Source organism: Grampus griseus, assembly GCF_964374135.1.
Source record: "Grampus griseus genome assembly, chromosome: 8".
Taxonomy (NCBI): Eukaryota; Metazoa; Chordata; class Mammalia; order Artiodactyla; family Delphinidae; genus Grampus; species Grampus griseus.
The window spans coordinates 107,302,283-107,323,817 of NC_139002.1; the positions used below are offsets into that span (position 1 = coordinate 107,302,283).

General features: G+C 60.4%; 1 protein-coding gene across 1 annotated transcript in view; it reads right to left on the bottom strand.

Annotated features, from left to right (window-relative positions):
• SHANK2 (SH3 and multiple ankyrin repeat domains 2) overlaps positions 1-21,535 on the bottom strand; it is a gene marked incomplete at its 3' end in the record, with an annotated part of 537,007 nt that overhangs the window by 8,558 nt on the left and 506,914 nt on the right. The window contains exons 18-24 of the mRNA XM_082660603.1: positions 14,778-14,913; positions 14,093-14,173; positions 12,538-12,558; positions 6,705-6,835; positions 5,186-5,297; positions 4,329-4,349; positions 541-2,947 (exon numbers count right to left, since the gene is read on the bottom strand). Of these exons, the coding sequence (XP_082516729.1) occupies positions 541-2,947; positions 4,329-4,349; positions 5,186-5,297; positions 6,705-6,835; positions 12,538-12,558; positions 14,093-14,173; positions 14,778-14,913 (2,909 nt within the window). The remainder of the gene's footprint in view (positions 1-540; positions 2,948-4,328; positions 4,350-5,185; positions 5,298-6,704; positions 6,836-12,537; positions 12,559-14,092; positions 14,174-14,777; positions 14,914-21,535) is intronic.

Consider the following 21,535-nt stretch of genomic DNA (forward strand, 5'->3'; position numbering starts at 1 on the left):
AGGGTTGCATTTCACTCTGAGCTCACTAGTGGATCTGCAACCCGGCCCCTCCCCGGCCTCAGACCAGTTAGTGACAGGAGGAGGGGAAAAGAGCCCCTCACGCACATGTGACCACACACGTGATTGCACACACGCTGCTCACGCGACCCCCGGCCGGTGCACCCCTCCCCTGCAACCCCTGGGTGAGGCTCCAGAATGGCCTTTGGGGTCCTGGCCAAGACCTGGAGGACGCGGGAGGGAAGAGCAGGGCTCCTCCCCGGAAGCCACGGCGGGGATGGCCTGTGTGGCAGTGTCTCGTTACGCGTCCCTATGCGGGGGCCACGTCCTGCCGGGCCAGACGCGCTCCGCTCTGCTGCACCGGCGTCCAGGGGACGAGAAAGGGGCACATGAGCGCACGACAGAGGCGGCCGACACAGAAGGCTGGCATTCCCTGTCCGTGTCCGCTTCCGTTGCTCCCAAGGGCGTTTCCTGGTCAGCACTGGCCGGCACAGGAAAGCCCAGCTCGGGATGGTCTGCGCCCACGCCGGCCGCAGCACTTACCTTGGAGCGAGGCTGGCAGGCTTGGATCCCGCTGGCGAGTCCAGTCCTTCCCCCGGCTTTGCCGTTTTCTCTCGGTTCATTTGCTGCAGGATTGAGTTCAACTCACTAATCACGTTTGCCTTTGGGCCGGAGAGAATCGGGCTTTTGACCTCCGAGATGTCACCCCACAGCCTGGAGGTCCTCGGCTGGATAACCTTTGTGGTCCCGGGCTGGGCCCCGCCGGGGGGCGGCGGGCGTGCCGGCGGGGGGACCACAAAGCTGTCCACGTCCTCCTCCAGCAGCGCGTCGTGGTAGAGCGCGTTGCCTTTGTGAATGATGGGCTTCATTTTTGGCTTAGGAGGTACCGGGGGTTTGTCAACCGTGAACGCTTGCCCGTCTGCATAGACTGTGCAGGTGTCCACGTTCTCGCCGCCCTCGGAGGACAGGGTGGAGATGCTGGAGACCGTGGAGATGGTGCTGGTCGTCTCAAGGTGGTGGTCGCTGCTGCTCCGGCTGTCTGCCTCCTCGATCCCAGAGTCCGTGACGGCATCAAAGCTTTCGGGGGGTGGCAGGAATGAGGCGGGCAGACAGTTCGAAAGGCCAGCTGGCTTCTTACTGTCCGCAGAGTTGGTGGGCTGGCTGGAGTTCAACGAAGGGGACTGGGGGGCGTCGTTTTTCTTCTGCTTGACCAGGTCTGAGAGTGCGGGGACAGAAGCAACGCGGTCATCGGGGATATCAAAACTGTTTGCAAATTCCAGGGGAGGAGGCAGTGGCTCTGTAAAAATAAAATCCTCATCCAGATCCACGGATGCCAGAGGTGGGGGAGGGATGCGGAACGGCAAGATCACCGCCTCCTCCACGGAGCCCGCCGCCACGACGGTCCTGCCGGGCGCGGCGGCCGCGGGCTCGGGGCCAGCGGGGATCGGTAAAGCACCTTCAGTTTCGGGAACGCCTTCTGGCACCTCGGACGGCGAGCGGTCCGGCTTTGTTTCCGCGTCGGCATCCTCGTCCTCTTCCTGCAGGAAGGCGTCCGGCCTGGCTGCGTCCACGGTGTGCACCATCAGCAGGCCGGCCGACTTCCGCTGCGACGCATCCGCGATGTTGGTGGGCGTGCCCTTCTCGTCGCCCTTCCGCTCCTTGCCCAGGTCGGCCTCATACTTGTTTTCCGTCTCCTGCCGCCTCAGGGGCCCCCGCGTGTTCTGCCTGGTGACCGGAGGGAAGCCTGCTTCCCCACTGGGCCGCATTTTGGTGTCGATGTAGAGAGGTTTGTTGAGGTCGGCCTTGGGGGCCTCCCCCTTGGGGCCCTGCTGGGACTCCTTCAAGGCTCGGTCCCTCGCGGAGAGCGCCAGGGCCAGCGGGGAGCTCGGGTCCAGCAGCCTCCCCGTGAGCGGGTGGACATAATTCTCGGGGCCGGCCGCACTGCTGCTCTTGAGGGGAGCTGCAGGGCTGCTCTCGGGCCCCTTGGCTTTGGACGTGGAATTCAGTGGCCTGCCGGCCTCACCCTGAGCTCCGGCCTCGCCACCACCCACAAAGTGGTTCTCGGGCTCCCTGGTCGCCGCCCCTGGCGTGGGTGACAACAGCTGCTCGGTGCTGTCCTCCTCGCCGAACCCGCCCTCCTCGGGGAAGTTGGAGGGCCGTGCCTGGGGGGCGGGCAGCCCCAGGCCCACGTCCTCGTCCCCCAGGTCCGTGGACAGGAAGGCCGGCGAGTTCCTCCTGGCCTCCAGCCGCTTCTCCCGGTCGCGGACGGCCCCGGCGATGGCGGCGGCGAAGGGGCTGCTGGCGGTCAGGCTGTCGTCGGGCCGCAGCTGGCCCGGCTGCTCGGAGGCCGGGGGCTCGATCTCCGTGCTGCTGCCCTGGCTGCTCTTGCCGCTGCTGCTGGTGGAGGGCTCCTTGACGATGATGGTCGGGATGGGGATGGAGCACGTCTTCTCGGGGCTGTCCTCCACGTTGGACTGCTTCACCAGCATGCCCTTCCGCCTGGCGGGCTTGGCGGGGACGTAGACGGCTTTGCTGGCGACCTTCCCGACCTCGGAGTACGGGTTTTCGGGCATCTGGCCCCTCTTGCCGCGGAAGGTGGCCTGGGCGGCGGCGTTGCGGCTGTAGAGGTCCTCGGAGTCCAGGGAGTAGCGGTCCAGCTCCCTCCTGTGGTACAGCCCCTTCTCCCTCAACATGGTGGCCACCGTGTCGGAGCGAGCTGCCGGGGACACCTTGGCGGCGGAGTTCTGATTGAACGCGGGCTTGATCGTCCCGTAGACTCTGGGAGTTGGGGACTTGGGGCAGTTGTAGGCGGTGGGGGAGGGTGGGGGAGGAGAGGGGGGCACCGACTGTGGCGGGGGGGGGATGTCCTCGGAGGTGTCCGGCATGGACAGGCTTCTGGTGAACTTGAGCATCGGAGGGGCCAGAAATTGCCGCTCTTCCCCCGTGATTCCTACAAGTAGAAGGCAGGTTTAGATTTAAATCACGGCAATGACGCACACCCCGCTCAGCTCCTAGGATGGCGCGACACGCTGTGTCTCTGCAGACGCACAGAGAATCACGATGCACACTGTTCACAGAATGCAGCACAAGCCACGATGCCGAGGGGTCACGGGGCCCATTCGGAGCCAAAGCAGAAGGGAAAGGCCCCGCGAGGCCCGGAGTGCGTGCTGTTGAGAGAGATGGTGCCCAGAGCGACGGGCGCGAGCCGACTCCCCGGGGTTCGTGTGCGCACGTGTGAGCGTGTGTCGGGGGCCTGGGTGGCCTGCATCAGGGGTCATCCATCCCTTCAGGCTTGGCCAGGGCCCCCGGTGGGAGTTTTCGGGTTTGGGACTGAGGCTGTCGAGCTGCGTGTCAGAAACGAGGGCACAGGGAACACAGGTGGCTGCACTGGTTCATGGGACGCGGATGGTGCCGCCGTCCCGGGGGCTGCAGGTATGCGGGGAGGCCTGGCGCCCTCGAGCAGAGCCCTGTGCGTATGGAGACCCTAGGGTGGCCTCTCCTGCTCGACAGGAACCCGTTTTGTTGCCTGACTTCTCTGGGCCCCCGAAGGGTACTGGAGCTCCCCAGGCCCTCAGGAGGATGGCTGAGCGGCCCTGGCAGGAGAACGTGCTGCATGCAACACGCCAAGACCCTCTAACCCAAGACCCCAGCCCAGGCCGGGAGAGGATCCTGACCAAACACTCGGCCGCCTGGCCCAGCGAAGCCCTCTGGGTCCTAAGACCCTCTGGGCTGGGCCGAGGGGCCCGGTGGTTTACCACGGTCCCCACTGACCACGGTCCGAGTTGGAGGACTGGACCTATGGAGCCCGTGGGTGTTGGGTGAGAGAGGGCGCTGAGGGGCCCGCAGGGGCGACGGCCGCATCCGGCCGCGTCGGGCCCCAGAGCCTCTGGTGTGTCCGCTGGGTGGACTTTCAGATTCTTTCCGATACAAGATACGAAAACATCAACGGAACGCACTCCGGACACAGGAAGCAGCACATGGACACGGACGCTGACAGATGTCAAGTACGAGGGTCTCGCGTGGGGGGCATGCAGGTTTTTCAAAGAGGTAACAAAACGAATCACTCCAAATCAAAAACGCTCCTAGGACAAACTACAATAATTTATTCCAGTGAGAAGTTCCATTCGATAAGGGTATTCCAAATTTCACATACTCCTTGTGGGAGGGCGTTTTGGCATCGCAAAGATGGTTGCTCAGAGGCCTCTCATTGAGCGTGCGTACGTGGCGGCTGCCTGACAGTTAGGATCCCAAGGAGCAGTGATTTAAGAACACGCCTTATGGAGGGATTGTTACATTCACACTGCAGATGCCAAACTGTAAGGTTCACTGACCTGATAGAAAGATTCTGCTGTCTGACAGGAGGAAATCGACTGTTATTAAGCAGTTAGAGAGCCAGGGGCAGGAGATGGCGTGAGCGCTACTCTGCGGTGGCCCCGAGCTCCTGGGGGGACCTTGGGGACCGGCAGACGCCACCTCCGCCATCCCTTATCGTTCAGTTCCTGCCAGCTGCCACCCCTTCAAACTAGCGACAGAGGCGCCAGGCCTGAGACCGCAGTGCTGGACACACAGAGCAGCGCCGCGCCCCCCAGTGTCCGGCAGTGGCCTTAGCTTCTCTGAGAATTTACACGGTAAAGACAGTGCTGGATTATCTCACAAAGGGGCTGTCTGAAGGGGTCACGTTTACCTTGCCTGGAACAGAGTCAGCAGGAACCATGCGAAGTTATTAACAAGAAGTTAGCGGTTTCCCGCTGCGCATAGTACGTCGTACCCGCAGAGCGCGAGAACCTGGCCCAGCCACCCTTAGAAGTGTGTCCATCGAGCTCATCCACAAAGCGCGGCGGTGGCCGTTCGCAGGGGACCTGGGCCCACCCCGCCGGCCCACTCTAAACACGCAGGGCGGGGGCAAGGGGCTTCCTGGACGTCACCTGCCCACCTCCACCTCCCTCCTGACTGCGGCCCCTCACCCTGCTGGTATTATCACGGATACTTGGCTTGTGAGGCCGGGAAGCCACCCTGGATTCGGTATCCAGAGGGTAGGAGAGTTTCAGACGGCTCAGGCGGTCAAGGCCTCCCTGGGGGTGAGGCCGGGTGCCCGTCCTCTGGTGGGCGGGCCTGGGGCCTCTGAGGGGCACTGCCGAGGGTGCTGAGAGCCAAGGGGCACCTTTGCGGGTGTGGCCACGCTGCTTACCTATTGATTTTTGCCTTCGCATCGTACCTCGAGGGAGGCCCAGAAATGGGCCTTTCGGGCTCCCAGGAACGGTGGGCGTCATCACGGCGATCCCCTGGCGTTCGTACACGGACTGCAAACCAGAGAGCCCGGGGTGAGCTGTGTCAGACCAGCGCCACCCACGGCAGCCAGACAGGGAAGCCCTGGGCAGTGGACACCTGTCACGGGGCTTCCCCCAGCTGCTTCTGGGGAGCACCTCCGTGTCCAGCTGAGGCTGACGACGGGCCACACCAGCGTCCAGGACCCAGAAGGGGGCCCTGTCTGCCCTCAAAGTGCCGATGAGCCCTGCTCAGCGGAGCCGTGGTCTGCCTGACATTGACTGAGAATGGCCAGGACGGATGTCCTGTAGGAAAGAGCATCTGGTGGTGGGCAGTGGGCTCCAACCTTGGCCACGTCCGCCTCCGCAAAGTGGGCTGAGCACAGTGGCCCAGAGTGGGGGACAAGCCAAGTGCCGTGCCCTGGGGCATGTGGGCCCCGCGGCAGGCGGGCTGCCCGTCCTTCCTCCTCCGCCTGGTCCAGGAGGAGCCTCGCGCGTCCCTCCTTCGCTTTGCAAACAGCTTCCCTGTGCAGCCCCTGCCCAAGCTGCTGCTTCCTCGACTGGAAGACAGGTTGCTGGCCGGCCTCACCTCACCTCGCGGCGTCGGAGGGCTACTTGGAACAGCCGGGTGCGAGGCCCGAAGGAAACAGGCGTGTGCGCGCCCAGGCTGTTCCCGCGTGACCCAGTCTCGCTGGGCTCTGGGTGTCTGCCTGGCCCGGGGCTTGGAGGGTGTCTGGAACGAGCTGGGTACGGGGTGCCGTGGGGGGGTCGGGGGGCGGGACGCAGGGCCCTGGAGGAGCTGCCCGGGCCTTCTGGAGATGAGGGGAGGCAGGGGGCATCCTGTATCGTGCACTACGCAAAACCGTCACATCGGACCGATGATACTTCTGGGCGTTATTAGGAAGAGGCGGGGTTAAACAGAGAGTCAGTGTGAAGTGATTCAGAGAAGATGCAAAGTCAGGAAGTAATCGTGACAGGTGGTGCTCAGACCGGCAGCAGGCACGAAGCTGGGGTGGAGAGGGCCCCGTCTGGAACCTGAGAGAAGCAGCCTGCCCAGACGACGGGCAGCTCTGCCAGCCCGTCGTGGCCCGTGGTCTCTGCTAACCGCCCCCTGGGAATAACGGTGGCCTGAGACCTCGGAGGGGCGGGGTCCCAGGCGTATGCAGAGGCCCTGCTCCCCAGGGTGGTGGGGTCGGGCCTCGTCCGCCCCGGAAGGCTGCCGTTTCGCTCCGGGTGGCCTACGGGAAGGCCCTTGGGGCGAGTTACTGAACCGGTCACGTGGTGGCCCGCCCCCCCCCCCCACTGCGGGTCTGCACTGGAATGGGGTGCCTGCCGCGCGCACACAGATTGGGGCTCCGGGTCTGGACGCTGGGGAGGGTGAACTGCAACCGCGAGGTCTGCCCACGTCGGCCTGCCGCCCGCTCCCCCAGCCCAGCCACTCACGTTCACGTCCGAGACAGAGGGGAAGCACCGGCTGGTGGGCCGCTGCTTGATGGTGGCCACCCTGGACTCCACTGCGACGCTCTCAGCAGTTCGGGATGGCTTGGAGGCTGGGACTATCTCGTCGGGTTTATCTGCAACGTGAACATGACCGTCAGGACGGGCGTCGGTGAGCAAAGCCCCAAAACACAGTCGGGCGAGGGGCTGAGTTAGAAAAACGCCCGAGTGCCTTGTGCCTTTTCCCAAAGCCTTTACGGTACACGTGGTCTGTCGCTGTGGTGTGGAGCACGCGTGCCTCTCGGCCACAAGCGCTGACACTGACAGGACCTGTCCCCCAAGCCGTACCCCCCCCCCCCCCCGCCGGGTGCACGTGGACAGGAGGGGAAGGAGATCCTCGCGGAGGCAACGCAGCCTCGGCACCGGAGGCTCCGGCACTCAGGGCGTCGCTTTGTTCATACTAGCGCGGTTTATTCTTGCTGGTGGGGGAGCCAAGCCAACGTTTTGAACATTTTTCTTTTTAAGAGCTCAGAGGTGTGGCTCCTTTGAAACTAAGCGCAGTTGCCAGGGTCTAAGGACCCAGCACCCAGGGCTGGAGGCGGCTGGGCAGCGTGGGTGTAGGCAGGGGTAGAGGTGGGGAGGGGAGGCAGCCCCCCCCCCCCCCGCCACCCGCTCAGGAGCCAGTTGACGTTTGTGCCTTGCTGTGCGGGGGAGTCCCCCCTCCCCCAAGAGCTGAACATTCTCAGTTCCTTGTGAAAAAGAAAGCCCAGGGTTAGTTATCAGTGATGCTTACAGATTAAGAAATGATTTTAAAATTTAAATTTAAAATGTTACATTTGGGGGGAAACCCGAAACTGGAGCACGTCCTGGACCCGCCCAACACCCTGGCCTCTGCCCGCAGGCTGTCTGAGCTCAGGCACCGGCGTCTGATCAGGGCTGTTACAGCGCAGGACCCTGGTTTGCTGACACCAGGGGCGCCCGGGGTGGGGTGGGGCAGAAGCCAGCGTGAGGCGGGCCTGGTGGGAATCTCCCACTTTGGACCCTGTGAGGCGCTGCACTCTCCCGGCCACCCCCCGAGAACATTCTGTCCACAGTTCGAGGTCTCCTCCTAGCTCACCCCACACCCTTCTGGGGTCTTGTGACACCCCACAAAGCTCGTGCCGTCAGAAAGGCCCAGGCCTCTGGGGTCTCGGCAGCCCCAAGCTGCGAGGCCAGCGTGAGAGTCTGGGCAGGAGCTCTGGGTTTAAGGCCCATGGCCACACAGGAAGAGCGCAGCCCCTGGAGAGGTCTCCACAGTCCCCAACAGGCAGGCCTCCGGCTTCGCGGGGCCCCTTCCTGGTCGGTGCCCAGCCACATCCTGGACCAGGGTGAGGGCCCCACAGTCCCAGGTCGCCCGCTCGGGGAAGGCCGAGGAGCTGAGGCACGGCAGCTCGCGGGAGGCCCTTCCCGACCCGCCAGCTGGCACGGGGACTTCCAGGTCCCCCGCCCCTGCAGCCTCCTGGCTCCTGGCCTCCTCGGGGGACACTGGCAAGCCCCCGCCCTCTTAGGGGGTCCGTTGGAAACACCCACGTCTCTGGCCAGCCCAGCTACCGTTGCGGTGCCCCTTAGCGCCCAGCCTCGTGGCCCAGCCTCGCCTCTGACCCTCCTCCTTTTGCCAGATCCCCTGCCCCACATCCCCAGTCCCAGCGACGTGCCTCCTTCAGGAAGCCTTCCCCTCGGGTCTGGGCCAGGATTCTCTTCAGGCTGGGGTTTAACTTCTTCCTGTGCTTTTCTCCCCACCCCCCCCCCCGCCCCTTGGCTAGAGGACTCAGGGTCCTTGGCTGACGTCCCCAGTGAGCCCATGGTGACCTGCAGGTCCCCTCGGCTCCTGGAAGCTGGGCACCTCCCCGTGGCTGTCGGCTTTGCTTCGGCCGAGGTGCAGCTCTTTCTCCAGCGACGGCGGGGAGTCAGGTCTGTCTCCCGCGTTGGGACCTTCGTCCGCAGGTTCGGCCGTCTTCTCAGGCCCAGCCTTAGCTTCAGCCTGTGCAGCTCCGCTAGGCTCCCCCCCTTCCCTGGGGCCTCCAGGAACGTGGGCCTGGAGGGGATGCCGCTGAGTTAGGGAAAGGGCGACTCTCCCGTGGGGGGCACTGCAGGTGGGGAGCTCGGCCGCCGTGCAGCTGGCCATGTCAGGGCACAGCACGGGGCGAGGGCCGAGGGGCTCCGGGACCGGACGGCTCTCCTGGGATGGAGAGTTACACCAGCTGGACCTTCCAGAGGCTCCTATCTCCAGCTGGGCGCTGCGAGTCCATGTCTGGTTCCCCCCCCCCCGCCCCCAGCACGCTTGGGGCCTCAGGCATGTGGCAGGCACCCCCAAAACACACCTCGGTGGTGGGTGTGCACAGGTGAGGCAAAGGCGCCATCATTAATGACAGCAGTCCCCGACCCCGTGGAAATTCTCGGCACCTTCATCCCGTTTCTCATTCTAACAGGAATCTGGCCATAGGGGAGGGGTCATTCCCATTCTGCAGAGAGAACAGCTGGGGATCTGGGATGCCTAAGGTCATTCGTGCAGGTGGAACTCCGGGAGCAGGTGGGAGCTTGGGCTCCATTGGGGTCACCTGGCCCCCGTGTCCACCCCGGGCCAGGGTGCCGAGCCTTGGCTGACAGCAGCCATCCAATGGGTTGCCGTCGGAATGGCCCGCCTGGTCCAGCTGACTGGAAGGTCAGGGCGCTGTGCCCGCACAGTCACGCCCCATCCACACTGGGTCTGGGGTGTGATTGAAGGTGTATCCCCTGGAGCCACGGCGACCTTGCAGCGGACGTCCTGGTCCTTGTTTAAGCCTTTGCCCTCTGGTCTCCACGCCACCTAAGCGTTCTTTTGAACCAGAACACACGAGAGCATCTTGGTCTGTGGGGTTGGGTCGGCGGCTACTGTTCTGTCCTCAGTGACAGCGAGTTAGTGCGGTTTTGTGCGGTTCTTACATAGAAGGCCACCCTGCGTCGCTTCCCTTCCGGGGGCCCAGGTCCCCTCCTGGCCCTCGTCTCAAAGGGAGGCTGGTGGCCTGACTCGAGACTCTGCTCAGCCCCTGTGCTGGAGGGTTGGTTTGCCTGCACGTGAAGCTTTGGAGAAAAGCTGTGACACTGGGTTCCTGCTTCTCTTTCTGGGCTCATAAGGATTATTCACGGTTTGTAGGAGCCTGGAGTTGCGTCTCTAGTCAAGGATTCCAGATGAAGGGGATTAGTGAGTCCAGCCCCCCTGCAGCCTTACAATGAAGCACTGAGGCTGAAAGCAGCCCTGCAGGCCGACGGGGAAGCTGTCAACTCCTGAGAAACAACCCAGTAGGGAGTTGTGGAAACACTCTGGGAGGGACCCCCGTATTTTAACTTTCTAAGCAGATGAAGTCTGGTGCCCACTGTACACAGGCTGCACCCTTCCTGGGTGGCGAGGGCGGGTGGTGGATGTCAAGCATGGGTGGGTCGCGTCCAGCCACGTGTCTCTTGGGCACCAGAGCACAGCTGGGGACCCCTGCCTGTCACCGGAGTCCCCACCCGGGGCCCTCCCCTGACCACAGGCAGGGTCACCCGCGTGTCCGAGCCCTCCCGCAGGAGAGATCCCAGCTCGTCCAGCAGATGTCGCCGGCTTTGCAGGAGGGAGGCATCAAATCGTGGAGTGAAACAACCCCCGAAATCGGGGCGAGCTGGGGAAGCTGAGGCCGCCCCTGGGCTGATGCGGCACACCTGGCTGCGAGAGGAGCCTGTGGCCGTGTTTCCCGCTGCACTGCTCCCCGGGGGGCAATGGGGCGCCCACTGCAGAGACTCTGTGACCCCCGTCTGCCTGTGGCCACGTGCCGGACTGGTTCCAGCACCCCTGCCCCTCAGAACCGTCAGGAGAGCATCCCAGGTGCTCCAGAAACGTCCGGCAAGGCCGGGATTGGGATTCTCAGCCCCTCCAGCTTTTCGGGCAGGTGGCTTCATGGAATGTGTCCTAATCCTGGTGGTGTCCAGGAAGCCTGTCCCTCCTCGTGACCTTGAACGGCTTGTTTGCCAGGCTCTCTGGTGGGCAGGGCCAGCCTTGCCCTGTCTCAGGGTGAGAGGGCACGGCACACACAGCTTCCAAGAGGAAAGCCAAGTGCCGACGGCACCGACGTCACAGATGATGAGCCGCTCGTGCCGAAGCAGCAGCTGTTGCCAGCTGCCCGTCTCTTGCTTAATCGTCCCAGGAGGCCGTGCGGGAATGGGGGCGGGCGGTCTGACCCCAGCAGACTGTCCCTGGCCTGTGGGCCCTGACAAGGGATGGGCCCGCGGGAGCAGCCAGAGGTGCCCGCGGGGCCTGGAAGCTGTGGTGAAGCCGGTCCCAGCGGCTCTGTCCTGGAGCTGCCCTGGGCCAGTGTGGCGCTTGTGGTGGTCCCGCGCCCCCGGTGCCTGTGAGCATGGTGTCTGGGGACCAGAGCAGGTCCTCAGGAAATACTCGAGGCGTCTGAGCTCAAACTCTCATCCAGTTTTCTCCACTCTTTGAAGGAAGGTGGGTCCCCCTCTCCAGGACTCTGGCCTGTCCTCTGTGCGACTCTGCCCTGGCCCAGGCTGGCCGTGCGGAACACGACTTTTGTCCTTTTGTCACAGCCCGGGGTGTTTGTTTGGCTGCTGGGGCCCCTGGGGGCGGGTGGGGGCAGGCCACACGCGCCCCCAAGGCTGGGCCGGCTCCGAGTCTGAGCTTCCCCCCCCCCGACAACAGACTTTCACGGCTAGCCCTGTTGTGGCCACGGGGCTCCTGCAGCCCCCTGGTGCGGTGCCTCTTCTGGAAGTTACGGTGGACGGAGGGGGCTGTTTCTGCCAGCTGGCGTGGGCCTCGGATCGAAGGGTGGGGGGATTCAGAGGGAAAGGTAATCCCAGGAAACTTCCTGTGCCCTGGGCGTCCACCACGTGGTTGACACAGAGACCCATCCTAGAAAGCCCACTGGGAATTTTCCCGGGCAGCCCCTGGGGGTTGCGGGGGGAGGTTCAGGACTGCTCCAGAGAGAGGCTGCGAGGGTTAGCCTGCCTCTGGGGAGACACTGGGTGAGAGAGGAGGCGCTTTCCGGAGCTCCAGGACCCGCGACCCTGCCCCCAGATATCGCCCTGCTGGGTTCTGAGACCCGCCTCCCCATCTCAGCGTTTCGGTACCGTGCTGTGTCTTAGCGGTAGCGCCGCGGGCCTGTGAGAGGGTCACCGCCTGCTCCTGAACTGACAGTGCTGCTTTTAGTCGCTGGGGTAGTCGTCTCCAGCTACTAGGTGAGAAACCCCCCAGATGTGGCGCTGCTGTGGGAGGGGCTGGTGTAGCTGCTCACGGCACAGAGGCTGGGTCCTCCGTCTCCACGCCGGCCTGGGGCAGGGGCGGGGAGCGGCATGGCCTTGCAGCTGCCCCCAGCTCAAGGGCAGTCTTCCTGCACATGTAGAGCAGGCCTCCTGGAGAGCGGGGTGGGGGGGTTTTCTAGAGCTGAAGGGAGGCGGCAGCCGCCACCCACGGCAGAGGGCGCTCAGGGGTCCATTTGCCAGGGACCCTGCTGGCCTGCGTCCTGGCCAGCAGCCACGGAGGCTGCCTGCCCCCCCGACCCAGGCAGGCCCAGCTGTGACAGGGTGCAGGGTCCCCACAGTTACGATGATGTAGACACGACTTGGGGAGACGCAGAACACGCTGGGGCACCACAGACGGGAGGGGCGGGGCAGGTGTGACAGACTGAAACGGGAAGAGTCCTGGGGCTGGGCCCCCTACAGGACCCCGAGCAGGGAGAAGACAGTACAAGGTCACGGCACGTTCTAGACTCGACGCTGAGGGCCACAGGCGTGCGTGCAGGGGGTGAGACAGACACCGGTCGCCCCTTACCCTTCTTCTTCCGGACGGAAGCTTGCAAACAGAAAGGGGAGTGTGAGTCCCGTGGCGGCGCTGCCTCGCTGGGGGCGGACTGCCCACCACGCGCACCCCTGGCTCGGGCACACGCGGGTGGGCAGGGACGCACTGGCTACGCTGTCCTGGGACCTGCCGGCTTGTGGCCTGCCTTTTCTGACTTGCTCTCCGGCAAACCTGCTTCCCGTGGGGACAAGGGGCTTTCCTCTCACTCAGCACCCGCCCCTGCCTGGCACCCCGCCAAGCTGGACCTCGTGAGCCGAGGCAGCTCGTAGGAAGGACCCTCACAGCGCCCTGAGCTGCGCCCCCTTAAAGGTGACCTGCCCGCGGGTCCTCCTGGGGGAGCCCGCGTGGCACATGCTGCCTGGCTTTGGAGAAGCACGGGTGATAGTTCACACTGTCATCCCTGTCGGGGGCTGGGCCCGGCCTGGGGTTCAGGGGGCGTTTCCTGGAGAGTCCTGTGTGGGCACGGAGGGGCCAGAGGAAAGGGGCTCTGGGTGGAGGTGGGCAGCCCCACAGCACTGCTGCCCTTTTCTAGAAGACCTAGGCCTCCAGCTGAGCTGCAGATCCTAGACGCAGGACATGGTGACAGGTGAGGGGGCCCTCGCTGGGAGACAGCCTGGGGAGGACAGAGTGTGGGAGACCCTCCCAAAAGAGCTGCAGGGAAGAAGGGGCTGCTCGGTACGAGGAAAGGGCCAAAGGAGAGGGTCTCCCCCTGAAGGCTGGGACCAGGTGGCAGCGACAGCAAGTGAGGATGCTCAGACTCCCAGCCCCTGGACCAGCTGGGCCTGACGATTTGTTCTGTGCCCCCGTAACCTGCCCTGGGCAGAGCTCACAGATGCTTCCCCTCCCTGCCCACCGAGCCGTCTCAGCGGAGTAAGCCGTCAGTCCACTCGCCCACTCCCGTGTGGTCAGAGCAGCCTCCTCCTGGAGGTGTCCCTGGGCGCCGTGGTGACACCCAGCGTGGCGTCTAACCGGCACCCGGAGTCATCCCTCTTCATCAGCCACGCGGCCGCTAGACCCAGGGCTCACGTTGCTCTGCGTATCCTTCCCCAGGCCACGTGGTGGGGTCCAGCGGCCACAGCCCTCTGTGCTTTGCAGTCCTTTCGAGAAGGCACCAGGAGCTCCCTCCACTTGGCCTGCAGCCCCCCAGGCCCGCCAACCCCTCTGCCATCTATGCCAGACGCCAGGGCCGCAGCTTTCTGGTCTGAGCCACACGGTGGGAAAGATTCTGGGGGGAACACTAGACGGTGGGGGGGCTGCTTGGGGGGAGGGGCCACAGTGGGGCAGCTTACCTTTATCCACTAGTGAGAGGCCCAAAAATTCAAAACAAAACAATGTTAGACGAACCAAAAGGAGGTTAGGCGAAACTACTAACCACCCCCGAAGCCGGCAGGGCCCCAGCGGGCCAGCGTGGGAGCGCCGCGCACGGGGGCGTTTCCTGACCCCTCTCCGGGTGTCGGGGCCAGGAGAGGGGCGAGCGAGCAAGCAGAGGGCCATGCAGAGGCTGGGGCGGCCCGGACGTGGCACTCACCGAGCTCCTCCAGCTCCGAGGTCATGGACTTGGAGCGCAGCGTGAGGGCCGTGGTCGGGGCGCGCTTCGGGGGTGGAGGAGCTTGGGGGGCAGACAGGAGGGAGGGAGGTGAGGGCCGGGCCCCAGTGCCGCCACCCCCTGCCCCTTCCAGAACAGACGGCAGGTGGGGCCCCTGGACCTGCTGGGAAGGCTGAGATGGGGCCTCCCCTGGGTGGGGAAGCTGGTACCGGAGGTCCCGACGTGCTTCTCCAGTCTCTTTCCTGCCGGGGAGTGGCTCTGGCCTGCTCCCGGCGCCCCTCCGCAGGCCTTGCTCAGCCCCAGTGTCCCCCAGCTGTGACCTCCCTTGGGAAGGAGGGTGGGCCCGAGGACCTCTCCGTTCCACGGGCCCAGGCTGCATGCCATCACAGTGACCGATACAGGTCAGTTTGGAGCGGGAGCCCCCAGGCCCCTGTCTGCTGAGCACAGCCCTGGCCTGAGGCCGCCCACCACTCCCTGTGGGCCAGCCCGAGTCCCCTCCTAACCTCCTTTTCTGACTTGTTTCCTACTCTGGGGCAGGGGGAACGGGACCCCCCACCCCCAGTGGCAGATGGGGCACACCTCGCAAGTGCCTGAGCACAGGGGGCTGGGGGGGAAGAGCCCTGCCCCCCACCCACCCTTCGGGCAGGGCTGGCGGCCGGGAGGGCACCTTTCTTCCTGGCCGTGTCGTCTGGGTCGAGATTCCTGGTCACTGTGACCACCTTGAGGACGAGGTGATTCCCTCCCTGGCGGATCATGTTCACCACCTGCCGGTGGCCGACCTTCACGACATTCTCGTCGTTAACCTGCGGGGAGAGAGGGCAGGGCGGTGAGCTAACGGGATCCCAGCGCCCAGCTGGAGGGGGGCACACGTGGGCAGGCCCCGTGGGAGCAAAGGTGCCTTCGGAAAACCGAGCAGAAGCCGCGCGACCTGGAGGGTGAGGCCGGGCCTCCTGCAGCCCAGAGCTGGTCACCGGCCGGGGCCGCTTTCTGGGAGTGAACGTCCCTGCGGCTGCTGCGAGGAAGGCAGACTGGGCTCGGAGCAGGGAGAGCCTCCTTGATGGCCCAGGCCCCATCCCCTCCCAGGTGGGCCCTGGCACCTGCTGTCCGGACCCCAGCTCCTGGTGTGAGGGCCGGGCACGGAGGGCGGCACAGAGAGCGAACCCACAGGAGGTGGGGTCCATGGCGGCTCCAAGCACTGTCTTCGAGGAAAGAAAACCGCCCTAATGATCGAGAACTGATAAGCACTGAATCCTGCCCAGGCTTGCGGTCGCCAGTCCACGTTTTGCTGTACTTCTTTCTCCCGCTGTGGATTTCTTAAAAGCCGTCAAAGTGCAGTGTAGCCACAGACAGAAGAGTCAGCAGGGTTTGGTGAGGCTTCACGAATCCAGCACCCCACGCAACCAGACCCCAGCGGGCGCACCAGGTGCCCGGCTCTGACGACCAGGACCCAGGCGAGCGGGTCTGATCATCTCTGCGGGCCTCTGCAGGCCAGCTCGGTCTGCTTCACCCCGGCTCTCCCGGGGCCCAGGAACCCCTTCAGGCCTGGACGGGCAAACCAGACAGCTGGCCCCCGGGGAAGGGCAGTTCAGGAGGCTGCCTGGGAGGGGGAGATGCGCCCGGTTCCGGGCGGCAGCCGCAGTCTGTGCAGTGACTCCTAGCGGCTCTCCTGTTCACTGATTGTCTCAGAGTGCGATTAGGGAGTCAGATGAATTCAGGAAGTAAGAAGTGCGGTGGAGAGTTGGGCCAGGAGAGGGACGGCTGTCCCCGAGCTTGCCAGGGTGGAAGAACGGGCCCAACTCAGCCAGACCACAGCTACCCGGGACGCGCAGTCTGAGGCACGTGGGTCTCCCTCCCTTGCGTCTCTCCTCCCACAGGTGCGCTGAGACAGCGGTGCTCGTTCATTAATTCCAGCCACCACTCTTGCTCTGAGGGCCCTCAGTCCAGGAGGTACAGGGGGTGGACGGTCCGTCCCCACCCTCCGGGGGCTTACATTCTCATGGGGGAGTCGGACGGCACGGAAGTCAACGAACAAATGTCAGCTCAGCTGTGCTGAGTGCCACCCGAGAAAGCAGGGCCGGCAAGAGAGAGGGGCAGGCGCTGTGCACAGGCATTGGGTCGTGGTGATGGGGCACCGGACAGCCGGCGCAGCCAGGGCTGAGCGCTGAGGCGAGCACGAGCCTGGCACGTTCGTGAGACAGCAAGATGGCCAGGGGGCCAGAGGGCCAGAGCAGTGTGAACCCAGCAGGGAGGAGGGGGAGCCTGGGTTCTGAGAGGCCCAAGGCCCCGTCAGCGAGGCCCTGAGTGCCAGCTGAGACCTTAGGCTTTGAGCGTGAGAGGGGTGTGGCAGACTGATGTTTCAGGAGCATCAGTCACTTGGGAAGGGAGGAGGGGGTGGGGCAGAACCCGGGCTGGGAGCACAGGCTGCTTGGACCGGAGGGAGGCAGGAGGGGTGGGGAGACCTGGTCAGGTCTGGAACCACGGGACGCGGCGACGTGGGTTGTGTGGGACGGAGCTGCCCGAGGCCCTGGTGAGACGCCTGCAGCACAGACGGCCCCCGGCCGCCCACCCGTCAGGCCTCGGTGGCCAGCCCAGTGCTAGGAGGGTGGACCAAGAGGAGGACCGCATCCTGCCGCTGACGGGCGGGCCCCTGCGCTATTCGTGATGGGTCAGTGCAGGCATGGGGAGGGGCTCAAAGACCCCCCAAGGACGAGCGCGACACCTGCTCCAGACGGAAGGAGCAGCTTCTCAAGCCCACAGTGGGTAGCAGCCCCTGCCACGGAGCCCACCCTGACCGTGGGCCCCTCACGCTCTTCTTTCCCCTTCCGTCTCCCCTCAGCCACACCCAACTTAAGTCCACACGCTGCTTTGCAAGTAAAGAAGCTCTGGACGAAGGCCGGCCCCCAGAGCAACACGCACACCAAGGCCGGAGCCGCGGCTGCACAGGTGGCGCTTCAGCAGCGACAGCATGGAGGTGTCAGGTGGCTGTGCTGGGACGCATATGAACGCCCTCTTCCAGGAAGGCACAGAAACACCAGCAGCACAGTTCAGCCTGGAATCAGTAAAACGCCCGTGACCAGCGAGGCGGGATGGGAACATGCAGCTCCATCCTCCTCCCAGCACAGAGGGACAGACAGCAAAGAGCAGAGCTGCAGTTTAGGTTCCAGCCTTCTAACAAACTGAAACTTCAGTTTAACCAGAACGGGACTGTGGAGCCAGCTACCATCCTTAAAGCAGACGCTCCACATTGCTCGTGTGGCGACAGGAACCTCGGAGACCGAGTAAGTGAAATGCTTGCTGTTCCTCAGTTGCCCACTGAACTCTCATGGTCCGTCAAAAACCAAAGCAAAAACCCCAAAACACACACACACCACACTGGGCCTACAGTTCTGGCATGCTGCCACCAGGAGGTGTGTGCCTTAAGCAGCCACCACGTTTACAGGTGAAGCCAAGTCCTGAAGATACAGCCTTGGAGCAGGTCCAGTTACCTGGAAGAGAGTACCATTCTCTCCACTGCGTCATTCTCTCATACAGGGTGCGATTATGCAGGGAGTAAAGCACGGCCACGTCCCGGCAGAGGGCAAGAATACCAGCCTGGCCACCACCTTGGTTCAGGGAACTTCTGCCTGCCTTTACACACTTTCATATCTTCCTAAGTAATTCTCTAATTCCACTTAAATTGTTACTGGAAATATCAAGCTTGTATGTGTACATAGTTTAAAGAGGCAGAATTCTACAAGGCTTGTTACAAAGCCAACAGGACCTCACCACCTAGCCCCACTTCTCATTCCCAGAGCCTTCAGCCAATTCTTTCTATACCCATCGCTGCACCTCTCCCCATGCTGCTACTTGATGCGTTAAGTTTAGGTATCATCTGCTGACACACCACCACTGAAAATGATGGTCTAGCTCAGCGTTCTCAGCTGTGGCACTACTGCAGCTCGGGACCCATCAGCTCATTGTTCGGGCGTGCACTGCAGGTGGTTCAGCAGCATCCCTGCGTTCTACCCACCAGGCCCAGCAATCCACTCCCCCCCAGAGTGACAACAGGAATGTCTCTAGCCATTGCCAGTTGTCCTCTGGGAGGTCGAAGTCACCCTCAGCTGAGGCTGAGAACTACGAGTTTAGCTTTTTCTTCATCCCCGTACCACCAGTTTTCCAGGACTTCCATCCTCAGGTGATAGTGACATAGTAGTTTTAACCAGATCAACATTCAGGGTTTACGTCATGACTATCTAACAAACATCTGTCTACAGGTAAACCACATGGTATACTATGATTACTTTGCCTTTTCCAGTGCGTTTTGTTTTCCCTGGAGTGAAGTAATTTTCTGGTGTTTTTAGACTGGTTTAATTTTCTGTGTACTTAACAGTAATTCAAGTCCAAACACTTCCTTAATTATGTAAATCTCTTTTCAAAATCTTCAGGTACATTGGATGTCTTGTTAAGTTTGTCTTCTTGAACAAATCACTCCTGAAGACTTCTCTAACAGTGCGGGTTCAGTGTTCTCTTGGCCTGTGTCCCCCCGTTACTGTCACCCTCAGGATTCCTTCTGATTCTGTCTCGTGTTGGATCTTCTGAACCCTAGACCACATGTATGTATTTCTTTGATTCAAAACCTCATTTTTGGTAGAGGACGTTCTCCAGTAGTCTTCCAATAAAAGGAGTTTGGGAGGTGATTTTTTTTAGACATTGTCTATTTGAAAAGGGCTTTACATGCACACTTAAATAGTAGTTTGCCTGGGTATAAAATTTGAGGTTGGAGGGTAGGTAAGGTAAAGTAAGCTCCTAAGACTAACTCTTCTGCAGGTAACAACTGTAAAGTCTGGACAGAATATAGTCCCTCATCCTCAAACCCAAACCAACAAAAACAGTTCCTTGAAAGCTCTGGAACATGAACAAAGGTAGGCAGATTTTGGGTGGGAGTGGAAAAGCGGAAGCTTTGGGCCATGGACACAGAGTGGTGTGAGTTACCTGATGCTCTGGTAGAAACCGCAGCCTTTCTGGTTTGAGAAATCAGAGGACAGAGCCCTTTGTGTCCACAGCGGCCAAAGCGAGGGGTGAATTCCAGAGAGGAGAGGGCCAGAGAAGAGTAGTTCCGTGTTCTGTGTGTACACTCTTCCCAAGTCTGTGGTTGACATCTGAACTATGTGTGCACAGGGCCAGCTCCAAATAGCTTGCAGATAAGGCTGTAAAACACCTGAACTGATACTTGAGCAGCTGCCACAGTAGGCTAGACAGTTTGCATGTGAGTGTAACCAGGGCAGCTGTCAACTAAAGCAAAAACACCGGCACTCAAGCAAGAAGTGTAACAGAGTCTACAGTTGCCACAGCGTAACAAACACTCACAACATTCAGGATACGATACTAACTTACCTGATGAATCCACAGGTGACCAAGGTGTTGGAATTATTAGACGAGGACTTTAAAGCAGCTATTATAACAATACTCAGCTGGGTAAAAGAAAATATACTCTTAATGCATGAAAAATAGGAAATTCAGCAAAGAAAAAAAAGCATGAGAAATGCTACAGCTAAAAAAAATAGAGTATCTGAAATTTAAAAAAGCACTGGATGGGTTTAATAGCAGAATGGATATGACAGTGCAAAGAGTGAACTTCAGTACAGAAACAGGACTTATCCAATATGAAGAGAGAAAAGATTTTCAGAAGTGAACACAGTGTTAAGGACTCATGGGACAATGTCAGAAGGTCTAACATAATGATAATTAGAGGCCCAGAAGGGGACAATAATCAGAGTCCCAGAAGAGAGAGAGAAAATGGGTCAGAAAATGTGATGGCCGAAAAGTTCCCCAGTTAGGTGAAGGGACACTAATGTACAGATTCAGGAAGCTCAGTGATTCCCAAGTATGATAAATACCAAGAATATCATGTCTAGGCACATTACAGTCAATCTGCTGAAAGCCAGAGAAATCTTAAAGCAGCCAGAGAAGGACATGTTACTTACACAGGAACCGTGACTTGAGCTACTGTGGACCTCACATCTGAAACCATGGAGACAAGAAGAGCCTGGAACAGCATTTTAAAACTATAAAAGGAAAACAGTCGTCAGCCTGGAATTCTGTAACCACTGAAAGTATCAAGAAGGAAGGCAAAATAAAGACCTTTGTAAACAAATGCTAACCAAGAGAATTCCCTGCCAGCAGACCTGTACTACAGATATTGCCAAAGGAAGTTCTTCAAGCTGGAGGAAAATGATGAAGGATCTTCAGAAGGCACGAAGGATGTGAGAAATGATAAATGCCTGGGCAAAACATAAAAGATTATGTTCATTCTCATGAAAAAATAGATACGACCGTTTTAGGCAGAAATGCTGTTGTTTTGTGGGGTTTATAAAGTGAGTAGATGCAATACCTTAGACAGATGTAGCATAAAGGCAGGCAGGAGTGAGGCAGCTAGACCTGTACGGCTGCCATGTTTTTACACTTCGCGTGAAGTGTGCAGTGTGGATTCCAAGTGGACGGAAGAGTTAAGGGTGTGTACTGTAATCCTAGAGCCACCACTAAAGAGAATGTAAAGAACTACAGCTAGAAGCAGCTAAAATGGAGTTCTAAAAATAGATAATCCAAAATAAAGCAGAAAAGGGAGAAAAGAGGACATCTGAAGAGAAACAGACCGAACTGGCACACCTGTGCCGAACAGCGCCAATAATTAAATTAACGGGCTAAAGCTCCGGTTGAAAAGCAGAAGCGATGAAAACAGATTTTAAAAAAGACCGAAACGTGCTGTGTGTGCACTTGACACAGACTGAAAGTAAATCAGTGGAAAAAGGATTTCCCGTAGATGGAGTGGCTGTATTAATATCTGACAATAATAGGCTCTATCCACTTTGCAAAAAGTTAAACGTGGAGTTAGGATCCAGAAACTCCCCTCCAAGTATACTCGCAAGAGAACTGAAAACATGTGCTCACACAAATATACCTTTACCCAGAAGTTCATAGCGGCATTCTTCATAGTAGCCAAAAACGGGGCTGGAGGAATGAGCCCCTTGATGGGCATGAGGTTCCTTTCTGGAGTGACAAAGTGTTCCAAAGTTAGACTAGTGATGGTTGCACAACCGTGAATATATTAAAATCCACTGGACTGTGTAATTCAAGAGCTTGAAATTTTAAGGTACGTAATGTATGTATCAACAGAGCTGGAAAAAAACAGACAAGGAAAAGAGCAAAAGAAATAAAACGGGATATTTCATAACGATACAAGAGGTCATTCATAAGGAGGACATAACGGTCATAAACATTTATGCAGCTAATAACAGAGCCTCAACATAATGAAGCCAGATTTGACAGAATTAAAGAAATAGGCAACTCTGCAAACGTAGGAAATTTTAATGCCCCCATCTCAAATTGATGAAACAGCTAGACGGAGAAGGAGCATATTTCCCTTGGTCCAGGTTTTCTGAAATTTGC